Source organism: Capra hircus, chromosome 13, assembly GCF_001704415.2.
Source record: "Capra hircus breed San Clemente chromosome 13, ASM170441v1, whole genome shotgun sequence".
Lineage (NCBI taxonomy): Eukaryota > Metazoa > Chordata > Mammalia > Artiodactyla > Bovidae > Capra > Capra hircus.
The window spans coordinates 48,689,356-48,704,567 of NC_030820.1; the positions used below are offsets into that span (position 1 = coordinate 48,689,356).

Genomic DNA, 15,212 nt, shown 5'->3' on the forward strand with positions numbered 1-15,212 from the left:
GTGGGGCAGAAGGTTCTAAGGTCTCAGACCAGAGCTGTTCCGTCCCCTCGGCTCACACTGTGCCATTATTTTACCTTCCTCTGCAGTTGCTAATGGCCTGCCCCTGAGCTAGGAGAGATAAATATAAGGCATGAAGTGATTTCTACAGTAAAAAGAAAAAATCCCTCTCATCCTCTCTTCATACACACACACACACTCTCTCCATGTTGCTCATGTCACGAATAGCAGAAGGAAATCCATTTCACACAAAGTTATAGAAACGTGTGCTTTGGTAGCACAAATTTACGTATACGGATATATTTATAGACACACACGTGTATATTTGTGTATTACACATATATTTATTGGAATAAAAGAGCACATTTATATAAATAAATTTACATATGTGAATGCATATGTCTGTGAATGCTAAAGTGTAAGTTACACGCAAATCCAATCTCTAGTTTTCTTTTAATTCTCCTCTCACCTCGGTTAAACACAGAAGAGTGTACCCCACGCCTATGCCAAGATGCTTTGAAACTTGGTTGAGTTCTTCTTTAATCGTCTATTACGGAGTATCTTCAAACTGAAAGCTAAATAACGGGTCAGGAGGGGAAATAAGGTCCGACCTGGCATTCATCGGAATTTCGTCCTGGTAGTCCTAGCCAGGGCCAGGCGCTCCGACGGATCTCCCCTTTGAGGGCAGGGGCTGGAGGCACGAGCGCCCCCCCGGCGGCAGCGGGTCCCCGCCTTCGGCCCCACCCCACCGCGGCTGCCCCGGCTGCCCGGCTAGCCGTCCACACCCCTGCACACTGCTCCCGCCCGCTCGGGGATCCCCGGCGAGCCGCGCCACCGAGGGGGAGGGTGTTCGGCCTGGGCCGGGAGGGAGACGGCAGGCGGCGTCCCCTTTAAAAGCCGCGAGCGCCGCGCCACGGCGCCGCCACCGCCGCCGTCGCCGCCAGAGTCCTCGCCCCGCCGCGCCGCGCTGCGCCCGGCTCGCGCTGCGCCCGCCGCTCTTCTTCCCACACCCTACCCGAGATTGGCAGCTGCCGCCAGACATCAGCCGCCGCAGGCTCCGCCGCCCACCGAACTACCTCGGGGCGAGCGCCTCGCGGATTACTGGGGACTCAGAGGCACCCGAGCCCGCAGACCCCGCGCCGGTTAGAGCGCCCGGCAGTGCGCGCCGCTGCGCCGTGGCCTCGGCTGACCGGGCCGCGCCGGAGCCGAAGACCGGCGCGCTGAGCCCGAGCGCCGCGATGCCGATCACCTCCCACCGGAGCTCGGGGACCTGGAACGCGCCGACCGAGGTGTGATCGGACCCCAGGCTGGCCACAAAGGGTACAGTGGCTTGGCCTGGGGGCTAAGAGACCGAGGAGAGAGTGCAGCCCCCCGCCTCGGCGGCCCGATACTCGGCTCGACTCGCCGGAGAATGTGCCCGAGGACGCCGGAGCGCCGGAGCCGCGGTGGTTTCAACTGGCTAGCGCTAATGGGGGTGCGCTGGAGGAAGGCAGAGTGATGCGGGGGGGCAACTCGCCTGGCACGGAGATCGCCGCTGCGCCCTTCCCCGGACCCGGCGTCGCCCAGGATGGCTGGCCCGAGCCATGGGCCGCGGCGGAGTTAGCGCCGAGCGCCCAACCCTCGTCCCGAGAGTCCCGGAGCCGGCCCGGCGCGGGGCCACGCGTCCCGCGGGCGCTGGTTCCTAAGGACGACGACAGCACCAGCTTTTCCTTTCTCCCTTCCCTTCCCTGCTCTGCACTCCTCCCCCTGCCCGCTGTTGTTGTGTGTCAGCACTTGGCTGGAGACTTCTTGAACTTGCAGGGAAAATAACTTGCGCTCTCCACTTCGCCCCGGTGCCTCTGCCCCAGCGGACCAGCCTCACCGCCTGCGAACCCCGCCGCCCCTGCCACTTCTCCGCCGGGCCCGACCCGAGACGCCGTTCCTTGCGTGCTGGGAGGGACTGCCTGGCCGGCACCCGGGAGAAGGAAGAGGCGAAGGAAGGGAACCGGGTCCCCGCGCCAGGTCCTTCAGCCAGAGCTTTTTCCATGTGGAGACTCTTTCAATGGATGTGTCCCCGCGTGCTTCTTAGACGATCTGCGGTCTCCTAAAGGTGACAACGTGGGCCGGGGCTGGGGGTGGGCGCGGGTCTCCCGCGGCCGCAGCAGCTGAGCCCCTCCCGGGGCCAGGCCTGGCGGGACGTAAACAGAACAGGTCCACGTGCACCGAGCCGCTGAGGGGATACCCACATCCTACCGCCCCTGGCGACCTTAGGCTTTGCCCTCCTGGCTCGCACTCTTCCGCCCCTCCTCCCTCCCCCTCTTCGGGATTTTATTAGGGCTGTTAACACATGGATGATTTTTTTTTTTTTTAAGTTAAAGAAGTCCCTTCTAAAGGGTGGCCCGTGGATTTCACCCGTTAGCTGCCAACCTATACGTCCTGCCGTTTTAACTTCAAGTTTCTCCCGGAGAACTGCTCTCTCTACTCAGAGCCGCGTCCCATTTAGGAAAATATTATACGTTGGGATTCTCTCTGGTTTTTGTTGTTGTTGTTGTTGTTGTTGTTTTGTTTTCTTTTTTACCAGGAATGCAAGGGGGGCAGTTATTTCGTGCCACCTTGAACTGACACGTGAATTAATAGATATTACCCGTCTACCTTATAATAGGAAGATACTTGTGTATATTTACTGCATAGGAGGGGGCGAGGGGAGGGGGGATGGAGTGGCCTGCCCTGACATTTCTGAGGTTAGGTTCGGGTCACAGGTTGCGAGTGATTTCGGAAGTTGTGTCCTGGAGTTTACTGGCTCTGGAAGTTACAGACCCTGTGTGTATCAGGAAGTTCTATACAGTGCCTGTAAGGAAGTCACATGCACCATTTGTGAGTGTTTATATGCAAGTGAGCGCTGTGTGTTTGGGTTAGGTTAGGGTACGGAGGAATGTGAGACTAAGCGGTGGTTTTCCCAGGTTCCCTATACAGTTGTCAGCGTGAGTGTCGCAGGAAAAAAAAAAGTGACAGTCACTGACGCAGCGTGGGGTGGGGTGGGGTTGGGGTGGGGTTGGGTGGGGTGGGGGGCAAATCTTGACGGGTTGAGAATGGGATGGGAGCGGGGAAAACCCATCTGGCTCAGGAACTAGGTGTTTTTCCATTCTCCCAAACGTTTGAGCTTCAGCTCCTCTTAAGTATCCCCGCGAGTGTTGTCAGCCAGGTGGGCACCCTGGAGGAGGAGGCAAATGGACGGAGCGGGAGCCCGCGGGGGCGGAAGGGGTGAGGGCTGGGCGGGAAACTCCGTGACTAATGTCGGCCCTGTCCGCAGGTCGACCATGGTGGCCGGGACCCGCTGTCTTCTAGCGTTGCTGCTTCCCCAGGTCCTCCTGGGCGGCGCGGCCGGCCTCATTCCCGAGCTGGGCCGGAGGAAGTTCGCGGCGTCTGCTGGCCGCTCCTCATCCCAGCCTTCGGACGAAGTCCTGAGCGAGTTCGAGTTGCGGCTGCTCAGCATGTTCGGCCTGAAGCAGAGACCCACCCCCAGCAGGGACGCCGTGGTGCCCCCCTACATGCTGGACTTGTACCGCCAGCACTCGGGCCAACCCGGTGCGCCCGCCCCGGACCACCGGCTGGAGAGGGCAGCCAGCCTCGCCAACACAGTGCGCAGCTTTCACCACGAAGGTGAGGCGCGGGGCCGGAGCTTGGGGGCGGAGACGGGGGCGGGGAGTCGTACGGCAAAGCGCCCCGCCGTGGGCAGACTGCAGGCATCTCTGGCAGGGCAGCTTGGCCCGGGCGCTGCAGACATTTCCCTGTTTGTAAGAACCTTTCAGAACCTGGCTTTCACGCACTGCCTGTGTGGCGGGAGAGCCAGGGATTCCCTTTCGGTAAATCGGCACTCTTTTCCTGGCTTGGAGCCAGAAGAGCGACTCCTCCTCCAGGAACTGGAGAGAAATCAAATGATGGGGAAGATGAGGGCAAAAGGCATGCCCCTAGACTGCGAAACGTGTAAGAATTCCTTAGGAGAAGAATGAGAAGGAGGGGGGCAGATTGGGATCTCTTCATGTCTGTTTGGAAGCCTTTGCTCTATAAATCTGCTTCTCTTGCTTAAGCCAGGGTTTTAGGCATGACAGCGCCAAGGGCAAAATTTTCAGAGATAGTATTGAAAAATCAAAGCCCAGGGCCCCAAAGTCTTTCTAATTTACAGTAGATCTGGGCCTGGTTTGGAAGATTTCAAATCCCTATCTAATCCTCGTGGGAGATCAATTCCCCAATCAATCTTACTGTTTCCACAATGACTTTCTTGTCTTCTGCTTAAATCTGAGATGAACTTCCTAACAGAGACAAGGCTAGCCTTCAGATGAAAGCTTTTGCAGCAGCTAGCTGCTTGTTTTCCTTTTAGTGCATTGAAATGTGATTTTTTTTTTCTTTTATGATACTGGATGTGGTTTTTCTAAGGTAGGGTATTTCTGCTTGTTTCATCAGAAAGGCATCTAGTGGATTTGACATGTCTTAGAGCAACTTTTGAGATCTGTTATACCCAAGTTCTTAGGGCAATTACTCAAAAATACGTTCCACTGCAATTCTTTTTTTACACTTTTAAATGCTCCTTTGGCTTAACACATTCTAAACAGAGCCCAGGTTCCTTCAAGTTCTAGAGGAGGATCCAAAGTTGTATATCACAGAGCAGCCACTTGTAGAATATTGGAGAACTAGGATATAGTTCCCTTTTTCTTACCTTGCCCTGCCGAGGTGGTTGGTTCCAAGTGGAAATCTGTGCTCTGATATAAGCAAATCAGTAGTGTCACAGCCAGGCGTTTTCTCCCAGTGTGGAAGACTTACACTGTGAGAACAGCAGTTGATAGTGGGAAGGGGTTGTAAAGGCAGATTACATTACTTCATCAAGGCAGCTATACCTAATGAAGGGGACATTGAATTGATAATCAGTTCGTTTCTAAGTGAGACGCTCTCTGCTAGCAGAAATTAGGTTTGGAAGTAAGAAAGGTCTCATGTTACTCCTTCATGTTTCATCTACTGAAAGCACAAGTTGTCTGTTGTCATGTAGAAATGTTTTTGTTCATGTCCATTCTCTCATCACCACCTTGGAGTGATTATAGGTCCAGCTCATCATTCCCAACTGATGCTGATTAGATTTGTTTTTCTGGATAGAAAAGTAATACAAATTGCTATTTTGGCTACCTCTCCTGGAGATATAGCAAGGAAATCATTCTTTATTTTTAAGGCCAAGAAGGTACTGTGTGTCTCTTGGAACTTAAAAAGAAGATAGATCATTTAAAACATTTGACACCTAAAAATACTCAGTTGCATGACGATCCCATCAGTGAAGTCTCCATAATTCTCCTTCCTCTTGAAGTGCCTTGACCAAATCTAAACAAGCAAACTTAATATAGTGCATTATTTTAACTTAAATAGCATACTTGAGCTTATAAGTCAGAATTTATGTCTTTAAACATGTTAAGTGTTATGTGCCAAATAGTACAGAAGTTACCAACTTGCTTAAAATCAATTTGTACTAACTTCAGATTTTAATGCAATTAGATGATAGAAAAAAAAACTATGTAATGTTTGCCCCAAATTTTAACAAACCCATTTCTTTTCTTGTTATGACTAGCATATAATCAGTATGCTACAAATTGCCCTTCTTTTGAAGACCAGTTCATTTTTGTATAACCCAGAATTTGGTTTTTGTAAATATTCTTGTTTATAAAACATCCATGCGTGACACTAAAAAGTCTTTTAATAAACATGTGATTAAGGCTTAGGATTTAAGAGCAGAATTTGGTTCCTAGAGTCTTCATAGGTGTTTATTTATTAAAGAACCAAAGGATCTGATTACAAGAATTACCTGTTGGTTTTATTTGTGGGCAGGATCTGGGTGATTTGCTGAAATACAAGACAAGCAATATCATGGTGGCATTCTTTCAACCAGTGTGAGAAGATAATAGATCCACATCATAGGTGCTCAGACACAGAAATGATCAGTTATCATTTCTCCTATTAAGCTTTCTCTAGTACTTTCTACAGTGGCTTTTATTTGGGAGAGTCCAAGTACTGCAAAACATTTTCTTTTTTCAAAGTTGTTAAAAAGTACTTCAGTCTCATAGGCCTTTCAGAACTGACACTGAGGATAAAAAATCACTTCTTTTAACTGGAAAATATTCTATGCTTTGCTTATAGTTAAAAGCACATTGAAACTGGTTGACTTCATTGGCCCTGCAAAAAATCTTTATTCTTTCCTGTCAGATTGGAATATGGAAGGACCACATGCTTGCTCTCCAGACTCTGAAGACACAGTTTTCTTTTTGCCTGAAATAACTGAATTATTTGCCTCTATGACTAAAGCTTTGAATTAAAGATTAACCTTCTTTCTACAAATGTAATTTTCCTGAAAATACCCAATTAAAAGGAAAGTTCAGGAAACAACTACTGCCCTGTGAAGGAACACTGATTCCCAGTTTGAACACAAATTCCCAGTACAACCAAGGATTTGGGCACATATACCCACCAAACCAGTGTTCACCTGGAGATGCTTCCCAAGTGTCCCCAGGTATTTCAGTGTCAATAGGAAAGGCTCCCTTTATGTGGAACAGGCATTCTGTTGGGAAATGCTCATAGATGGAGCCTTTGGTGCCCAGAGAGTTCTTGCACTAATATTTTACATGCTTTTTCTTTTTGAGTGGTTCTTCTCTGTTCCCTGTTGATCCCTCCTCATTGAGCCATTTTGTCCTTTTTTTTTAAAGACTTGACCTTTTGTATCTTTCACCAGGGAGGCAACTTATAATAAGAGGACCCTGGATCATTCCACAGGTGTTGGAGTTAAGGGTGTGCAGAGGCCAAATCAGAGTTAGTGAATGTGACCATGTTCTCTCTTTTAGCTGCCATCTCCTTTGTTGTCTTTAATTTTTAACTAACTCATTTGAACCTTTTGTATTTAATCTTTTTTTCTCCTTGACGCATTAATTTTCTCCCTTTCTCTCTCTCTCTCTCTCTCTCTCTCTCTTTCTCTCTCTCTCTCTATCTATCTATATATATATATATATTCTCTAATCATTATTTTATATTTTGGACATGATTTTTTTTATTCTCCACTACTTTGATTTTATTTCAGGGCAATAACTTCCAACCTTACTGACTAGCTAGAACATATGCAGGTTTTCATTGTTGTTTTCTTAACGGACATTTTTTATTCAAAGATTGTTGCAAAATTCTCAAAACGTAATGACAACTCACTTTTTGCTAAAACTCGTCATACTGTAGGAGAAAAAGACAGCCACAGAATATCAGTGGTTCCAAACAAGATCTGCATGTCCCAGTGCCTGCCACTTTACTTTTCTGCTTATTTAGTTCTGTCTGCTTCCTTCATCATTTCTATTCCTTTAACTGGGACAGAACTCACCCTGTGGATATATTTGTATTAAATATAAATCTGCCTCTGTTGGTTTTGACTTTTGCTTGAGTTTTTGACTCCTCCCCCATGTTAGATGGTGCCATCTAGTGGCCAGAAACCTGGGGCCTACAGTAGGCTCAACTGCATAGCTATGCACTGTGACCGTAGGAAAGTCACATAACCTCTCTGAGCTTCACTTATTTCATTTACAAAATGGAGCTAGTAACAGTTTCTCTCTAATTGATCTGTCATAAGGTAATTCATATTACCCTGGTAATTCATATTCTTCCCTGGTCTAGGGAAGAGGAAGTCAAAATGAGCCTAGGCTAGCTGTGGGAATTCAGTCTTATCTTTGGATTATTTTGATATAGATGAATAATTGACAGTGTAGATGATTAAGTTAGAACTTTGCTGTTGGGAGAGAGGTTGAATGTCATTTTTACCTTATTTTCTCTTACTTTCCCACATTTTTGCAGCCATAGCTCCATTTATTTGATTAAGAATTTAGAAGTTCAGGGACTCACATCTAAAATAGTCTGGAATCCTCAGATTCCTTGGCAAGTGCAGCTTATTCAATAAAGATTATTTACATATACCTCAGAGAAATGTACATTGCCTTCTTAGGTAAGTGCTCCATTATTTTCAGAATCCCCAGGCTTGATGTGATGATTTGTAACTTCTTTACTTCATTTCAAAAAGTTCAGATATTTTTCTACCTTCTAGAAAAAAATCATGTTCCCTTGCAGATCAAAAGAAGAGGGTACCCTAACTTTGGTCAGTTTTCCTGGGTTTGGGAATTCCTGTGACCTTCTGACGTATCTCTGTGACCAGAGTCTATAGTCAGGGGCCTTGTTGTAGAGGCCTTTGAATTAAGAAGGGATAGTGGTCCGGTTGGAGAAGGAAATGGCAACCCACTCCAGTGTTCTTGCCTGGAGAATCCTAGGGATGGGGGAGCCTGGTGGGCTGCCGTCTATGGGGTCGCACAGAGTCAGACACGACTGAAGTGACTTAGTAGCAGCAGCAGTGGTCCGGTAGGGATTAGGTTGAGTGAGATGAAGCTGCAAAATTGGAGAAAGATCTTCACATTACTAGATAATTAATAGCATACGTTTTTTCCTTTGCCAAGTAGGTATTTTGCCACTTATTAATACCTCCAATGAGATTTTGGAGCACCTGATATTGCCTTTTAATAGGTTAAATCCAGTTGAATTGTGGGAGTTTTATATAATTCAGTAATACATTGGTCTTTTGGAGGGTTATTGTTCTATTTGGGCTTCCCAGGTAGCTCAAGGTAAAGAATCTGCCTGCCAATGCAGGAGACACCAGTTGGATCCCTTGGTTGGCAAGGTCGCCTGGAGGAGGAAATGGCAATCCACTCCAGTATTCTTATCTGGGGAATCCCATGGGCAGAGGAGCCTGGTAGACTACAGTTCATGGGGACGCAAAGAGCTGGATATGACTGAGCATACATTCATTATTGTTCTATTTAATGCCTCTTTTATACCCATCCTCCTTGCTTCATTTACTTGTTTCTCATGCTTACCTGAGAGATTGTTCATCTTCTTCCTGGCTGTGTGTGTTATTTCTCTGGGCTTGTTTGTCAATACAGCTGTTCCACAAAGGCCCCGGATAATGTGCCTTTCCTTCCCCTCTTTAAGAAGAGCAAGAAACTGTTATGTTTTCTGAGATCAGCGAAGTCAGTTGCTTGGGGCCAGGTCTGGCTTTGGGTCATTGTGTCTAGAGGACACTGCTGATTTTTACATCACTGCTGTTTTCTCTGGTAGCTTCTCTGCAGAAAGTGGAAACATCAGAGGGCTCCTGAATTGCAGGGGGATAAACACAATCCTTGATATTGGAGGAGGGCTCTCGTTGATTGGTGGGAGGGTTATTTTAAAATAGTGCCTGGTCTGAAGTACCATTAGCCAGGCAGCAGAGTTTAGAGCTCTCCCAAAGGTAGCCCTACAGGTGTGGGTTCAGTTCAGTTCAGTTGCTCATTCGTGTCCGACTCTTTGTGACCCCATGAATCGCAGCACGCCAGGCTTCCCTGTCCATCACCAACTCCTGGAGTTCACTCAGACTCACGTCCATCGAGTCCGTGATGCCATCCAGCCATCTCATCCTCTGTCGTCCCCTTCTTCTCCTGCCCCCAATCCCTCCCAGCATCAGAGTCTTTTCCAATGAGTCAACTCTTCACATGAGGTGGCCAAAGTACTGGAGTTTCAGCTTTAGCATCATTCCTTCCAAAGAACACCCAGGGCTGATCTCCTTCAGAATGGACTGGTTGGATCTCCTTGCAGTCCAAGGGACTCTCAAGACTCTTCTCCAACACCACAGTTCAAAAGCAAGTGTGGGTTAGTCTATGTCTAAGGAGAGGAGCTTTAGATCTACTTATCCATGGCTTCAACTCTTAACTCCTCGGCCAACACTAATGGTTCTTCTGTTCATCTTTATATTATTTAACAAAAAAGGCACTTTGTTTCTGGCAACTTATTCTTGAACATGAAAAGCATTCTTTAAAACCTTTAGGCTCAAAGGGCAGTTCCCCCAGCTTCCAGCATTCCCTCCCCTGGGAGCTGCTGGAAATACTGAATTTCAGGCCCCACCCCAGACTCACCAGTTGAATCAGAATCTGCATTTGAAGAGTTAAGGTGTCCTAGGTGATTTGCAAGAAGGTTAAAGTTTCCAAGCATACCATTAAAACATTCCTCCATAATTTAGTGTAAACCACCCCTGTTGACCTTAGCTTGCAGTAATGACTGTTGCTTTGATGATGAAGGTTTATAAGGTAGAACCTTTGAGGAAATGATCTGATTATTCTTTGCTAAGATATCTAGATTTTGTGAACAATGAATAGCTATTTGGCTTAGGAGAAATACAACCATAAAATTAATGAAAAATGATTTCCTCTTACGGTGATGACATGGAACTATGGCTAAATTGATTTTGCTGGCACTCAGGTTGGATCCTGAATGAAGCAGGTAAAATTTGGTGACAGTGAAATGACAGGATGTGGTAAAGCTAGAAGAAAGTAAACCCAAATATCTCAAAATTCCAGTGCTATTCACTATTAATTTAATAATAATGTGTACTTTTTATGAATTGCAGACTAAACATTCAAGGTGCTATGTTACATTGTTTGTTCAAAAAGCAGTACTTAAAATTGAAATTCTAGAGTTTTAAATCAGGAAGAATTTTCTACATATAGCCCACTTAAATGACTATTTTAAAATAATGATATTAGATACAAAATGTTTATTCTGTATTTAGATTATCTCTTACATCATGAATATCATAATGACATTTCTGTAGATTTTCATAAATTTAGCAGGAGGTTTGTCTGTATCCTGTAGCCTATTATTGGGTGTTTGTTTTGTTTTGTTTTAAGATAAATGAATTATAAATAGAAGAGAATCATTTTTTCCCCAAAAACATCTGAAGTGAGATTTTTATTTTTGAGGTCATAAGGAGGTTAGAGAACAGACAAAGTTGGGAAGTTAACTTCTCTTGAAATTGTCCAGCCTTAATTACTACAGTGTCCTAGTTCCACCCTTACGTTTCCAAAGAAGCAGATCCCTTGTAAATGCCTTTGTTTCTTGACTTTTGAGTAAAATAGTAGGGTGTACTTTGCAAAATGTCATCGTTGATGTTGAGTTTCAAAGTCTTTAATTAGGAAACTGAAATCTGTATATCGAGATTTGTAAATCATCTAAATTGCAGAGTAATGTTTTAGAATACCGCTTAAGGGATTGACATTAAAGCCTTTTTCTTTTTAAGAAATGCAATAATTTCCTCAAATCCTCACTCATTAGGCCTCTACTAACTACAGTGCTGACTTTTTTTTTTTTTGCCCTAAAGTCTGTGAATTCCAAAGAAATGCTTCACCATTCCCCCCATTATTATAGCCACCTGGAAGCAGTATTCATATATTAGATTTTAAAAAAAGTGACAATGAATTGTGAAATTTTGTTTCTTGGTGTGTATATTGACATAAATGTACAGAAAAGGGAGGATCGTTTCTTTATCTAAAGGGGAAATTGTAATTTTCTGGTTGCAGACGTTACATGGGTTGAATCAAACCCTGAAGTGATGTTTATAAATCCTTATATACAATCAGACTGTCTTACTTGCCTTACTGAACACTTTTTCTTTTTTTCCACTTTTTCATATCAAATTAGAATCTTTGGAAGAACTGCCGGAAATGAGTGGGAAAACAACCCGGCGATTCTTCTTTAATTTAACTTCTATCCCCACTGAGGAGTTTATCACCTCAGCAGAACTTCAGGTCTTTCGGAAACATATGCCCGAAGCTTTGGAAAACAATAGCAGTTTCCATCACCGAATTAATATTTATGAAATTATAAAACCTGCCACAGCTAACTCCAAGTTCCCTGTGACCAGACTTTTGGACACCAGGTTGGTGACTCAGAATGCCAGTAGGTGGGAGAGCTTCGATGTCACCCCCGCCGTGATGAGGTGGACCGCCCAGGGGCTCACCAACCATGGGTTCGTGGTGGAGGTAGCCCACCCAGAGGACAGCCATGGGGCCTCCAAGAGGCATGTGCGGATTAGCAGGTCTTTGCACCAAGATGAGCACAGCTGGTCACAGATAAGGCCCTTGCTTGTCACTTTTGGCCACGATGGGAAAGGACACCCTCTCCACAGAAGAGAAAAGCGGCAAGCAAAACACAAACAGCGGAAACGCCTCAAGTCCAGCTGTAAGAGACACCCTTTATACGTGGACTTCAGTGATGTGGGGTGGAATGACTGGATCGTTGCGCCGCCTGGGTATCATGCCTTTTACTGCCACGGGGAGTGCCCTTTTCCCCTGGCTGATCACCTGAACTCCACGAATCATGCCATTGTCCAAACTTTGGTCAACTCAGTTAACTCTAAGATTCCCAAGGCATGCTGTGTCCCAACAGAGCTCAGCGCTATCTCCATGCTGTACCTTGATGAGAATGAGAAGGTGGTATTAAAGAACTATCAGGACATGGTTGTCGAGGGTTGTGGGTGTCGTTAGCACAGCAAAATAAAATATAAATATATATATATATATATTAGAAAAACAGCAAAAAAATCAAGTTGACACTTTAATATTTCCCAATGAAGACTTTATTTATGGAATGGAATGGAGAAAAAAAAAAAAAACACAGCTATTTTGAAAATATATTTATATCTACGAAAAGAAGTTGGGAAAACAAATATTTTAATCAGAGAATTATTCCTTAAAGATTTTAAAATGTATTTAGTTGTACATTTTATATGGGTTCAGCCCCAGCACATGAAGTATAATGGTCAGATTTATTTTGTATTTATTTACTATTATAACCACTTTTTAGGAAAAATAGCTAATTTGTATTTATATGTAATCAAAGGAAGTATTGGGTTTGTACATAATTTTCCAAAAATTGTAGTTGTTTTTCATTTGTGTGTATTTAAGATGAAAAGTCTACATGGAAGGTTACTCTGGCAAAGTGCTTAGCACATTTGCTTTTTTTTGCAGTGCTACTGTTAAGGTCACAAGTTCAAGTCCAGGAAAAAAAAAAAAAAAAGTGGATAATCCACTCTGCTGACTTTCAAGATTATTATATTATTCAGTTCTCAGGAATGTTGCAGAGTGGTTGTCCAGTCCGTGAGAATTTACATCCTTATTAGGTGGAATATTTGGATAAGAACCAGACATTACTGATCTAATATAGAAACCCTTCCCCTAACCCTTAATTTGCAGAAAGAGTAAAGCAAGACCAATAGAAATAATTAGGAAAACGATGAACCTACAGGAAAGTAAATGATGGTTTGTTGTTCTTTCCTAAACTAATGACCCCTTCAAAGGAGCTGGACTGGCCAAAGTATTAAATAAAATATAAGATTTCTTCATTATTGATATTGTGATCATGTATATTTAAAATTGATATCTAGTGGCCCTTGTGAAGAGTTGGAAATCAATTTGTATTTCACTTTTACCTCACCTGGGAGCTCTTTATGCTCAGAAGGACTCAATTTTCTAACTTTGCCCCCCACACAGCAAAATTGTTTTCTGCCTACCCCAGTTCTCTGTTCCATCAGCTTGTTTTTCTTTCTAAGGTTATGTGTTTAAACACATTTCTCCAAATGTTAAACCTATTTCAGACAATAAATATCAAAGTTCTTTCATTTCATTCTATAAAGACCAACCTGCAAGAGAAACGGTGCATGTGTACAGTGTTCACAAAGTTTCCTTACATTTGCTTACATTTTTGCTTCTGAGGCTACTCATTTTGGAGGGAGGTAGGAAGAGGCAAGGAGCTGTTGGAAATTTGCAAGCAGGTCATGGGCTAATTCTTAGGAATTGATCAGTGCTTTAGTATTGTACATGCACTTCTTTGGAGCAGGATGATTTAAGAGAAAACCAGTTCTACAAAATAGGCAAAACCTGGGGAACCCAAGATAAAGTTTCAGAGATGATATCCCATGCAACTGAGGCAATGATGCCAAAAAATTAGAAAGGGAAAGTGTCTAAGATCAGCTTCTACAAGGTCATCTGGCCAACTGGACTGAAGCCCAAGGAAAATGAAGTCAAATTAGGCCACTCAGAATGAACATTTACAAAGGACAGGGGTTCTGTGTTCTGGGTTGAAATCAGACCCCAGGAAGGGTTGGATGGGTATGCTTATATGGCCAAGGGTCCCACCACACCTCATAATTTTACTTGAAGTATTTTAAGGTCAATTTCTAGGACTTTGTGTCACCTCTGGTCCTACTGTGATTGATAAGGTCTTGTTCTAATTTCCTTTCGTAGCTCTGCCTTGGGATTGGCCAAACAAAAGAGTATATTAGTAAAGGAACACTGTCATCATCAGATTCTTCTCAGGAATTAACCTGTGATGAGCATGTTACATTTTGGATTATGTTTTGGGTATGATAGGTTTGACCCTGTGTTTTGAGATTATATAGGCAGTTTTTTTTTTTTTTTTGTTTGTTTTTTTTTTTAAGAAAAGTAGTATTTTTGTTGTTGTTGTTTAGCCCTAAGTCATGTCCTACTCTTTTGCGACTCCATGGACTGTAGCCCACCAGGCTCCTCTGTTCATGGGATCTCCCAGGCAAGAATACTGGAAGGGGTTGCCATTTCCTTCTTCAGGGGATCCTCTCAACTCATGGATCAAACCCACATCATCTGTGTCTCCTTCATTGACAGGTGAATTCTTTACCATTGAGCCACCTGGGAAACAAGCTTTGAGATTATGTAGATCATGTGTTTTTAGAAAAATTACTACAAGTTATCTTTTACTCCTTCCACTTTTAAAATCTTTTAGTCTCTTTTTATCCCTATCCTATTGCTCTTGCACTCAATAGAAGGCAATATCATCTCTGTCCCTCACACTCTTCCTCTCTTGCTGTGGACGTGAGGGGCAGGCTGCACAGTCTTAACATCTTGAAAAATAGTAATCCATGTTTTGTCATTTCCAAATACTCCAGATGACAGTGCAAAAGTATATAGCCCAAGAATTTCCATACATTTGGCAGTTTCATCCCTTTTTATACCTCTGCTTAATTGGTTCTGAATTTCATAGTGAAAATGATTCTCAAGTGTGTTCTCTTGCATAATATATATGTGTAAATATATATAGACATATATATGTGCAATGTATGTAAATATGTATGTGTATGTGAATATATATGCAAATGTGTAAATACATAGAAATATATACACAAATATATGTGTAAATATATATAGACATATATGTAATATATAAATATACACACAAAGATATATGTGCCAAGTATTACATATAAGTAGATGATGGTATTTTCAGTTTAGTTCCTGAGATTTTGTAATAGTTGAGGACTCTGACCCTCTTGGCAGTTCAGTAGA

At 44.0% G+C, this 15,212-nt stretch overlaps 1 protein-coding gene across 1 annotated transcript; it reads left to right on the top strand.

Moving 5' to 3' along the window:
* Positions 1,957-12,385, top strand: BMP2 (bone morphogenetic protein 2). The gene is given in 3 exon segments (NM_001287564.1): positions 1,957-2,086; positions 3,287-3,636; positions 11,536-12,385. Coding segments are annotated over 2 exon segments (1,188 nt in total). The 5' UTR covers positions 1,957-2,086; positions 3,287-3,293; the 3' UTR covers positions 12,381-12,385.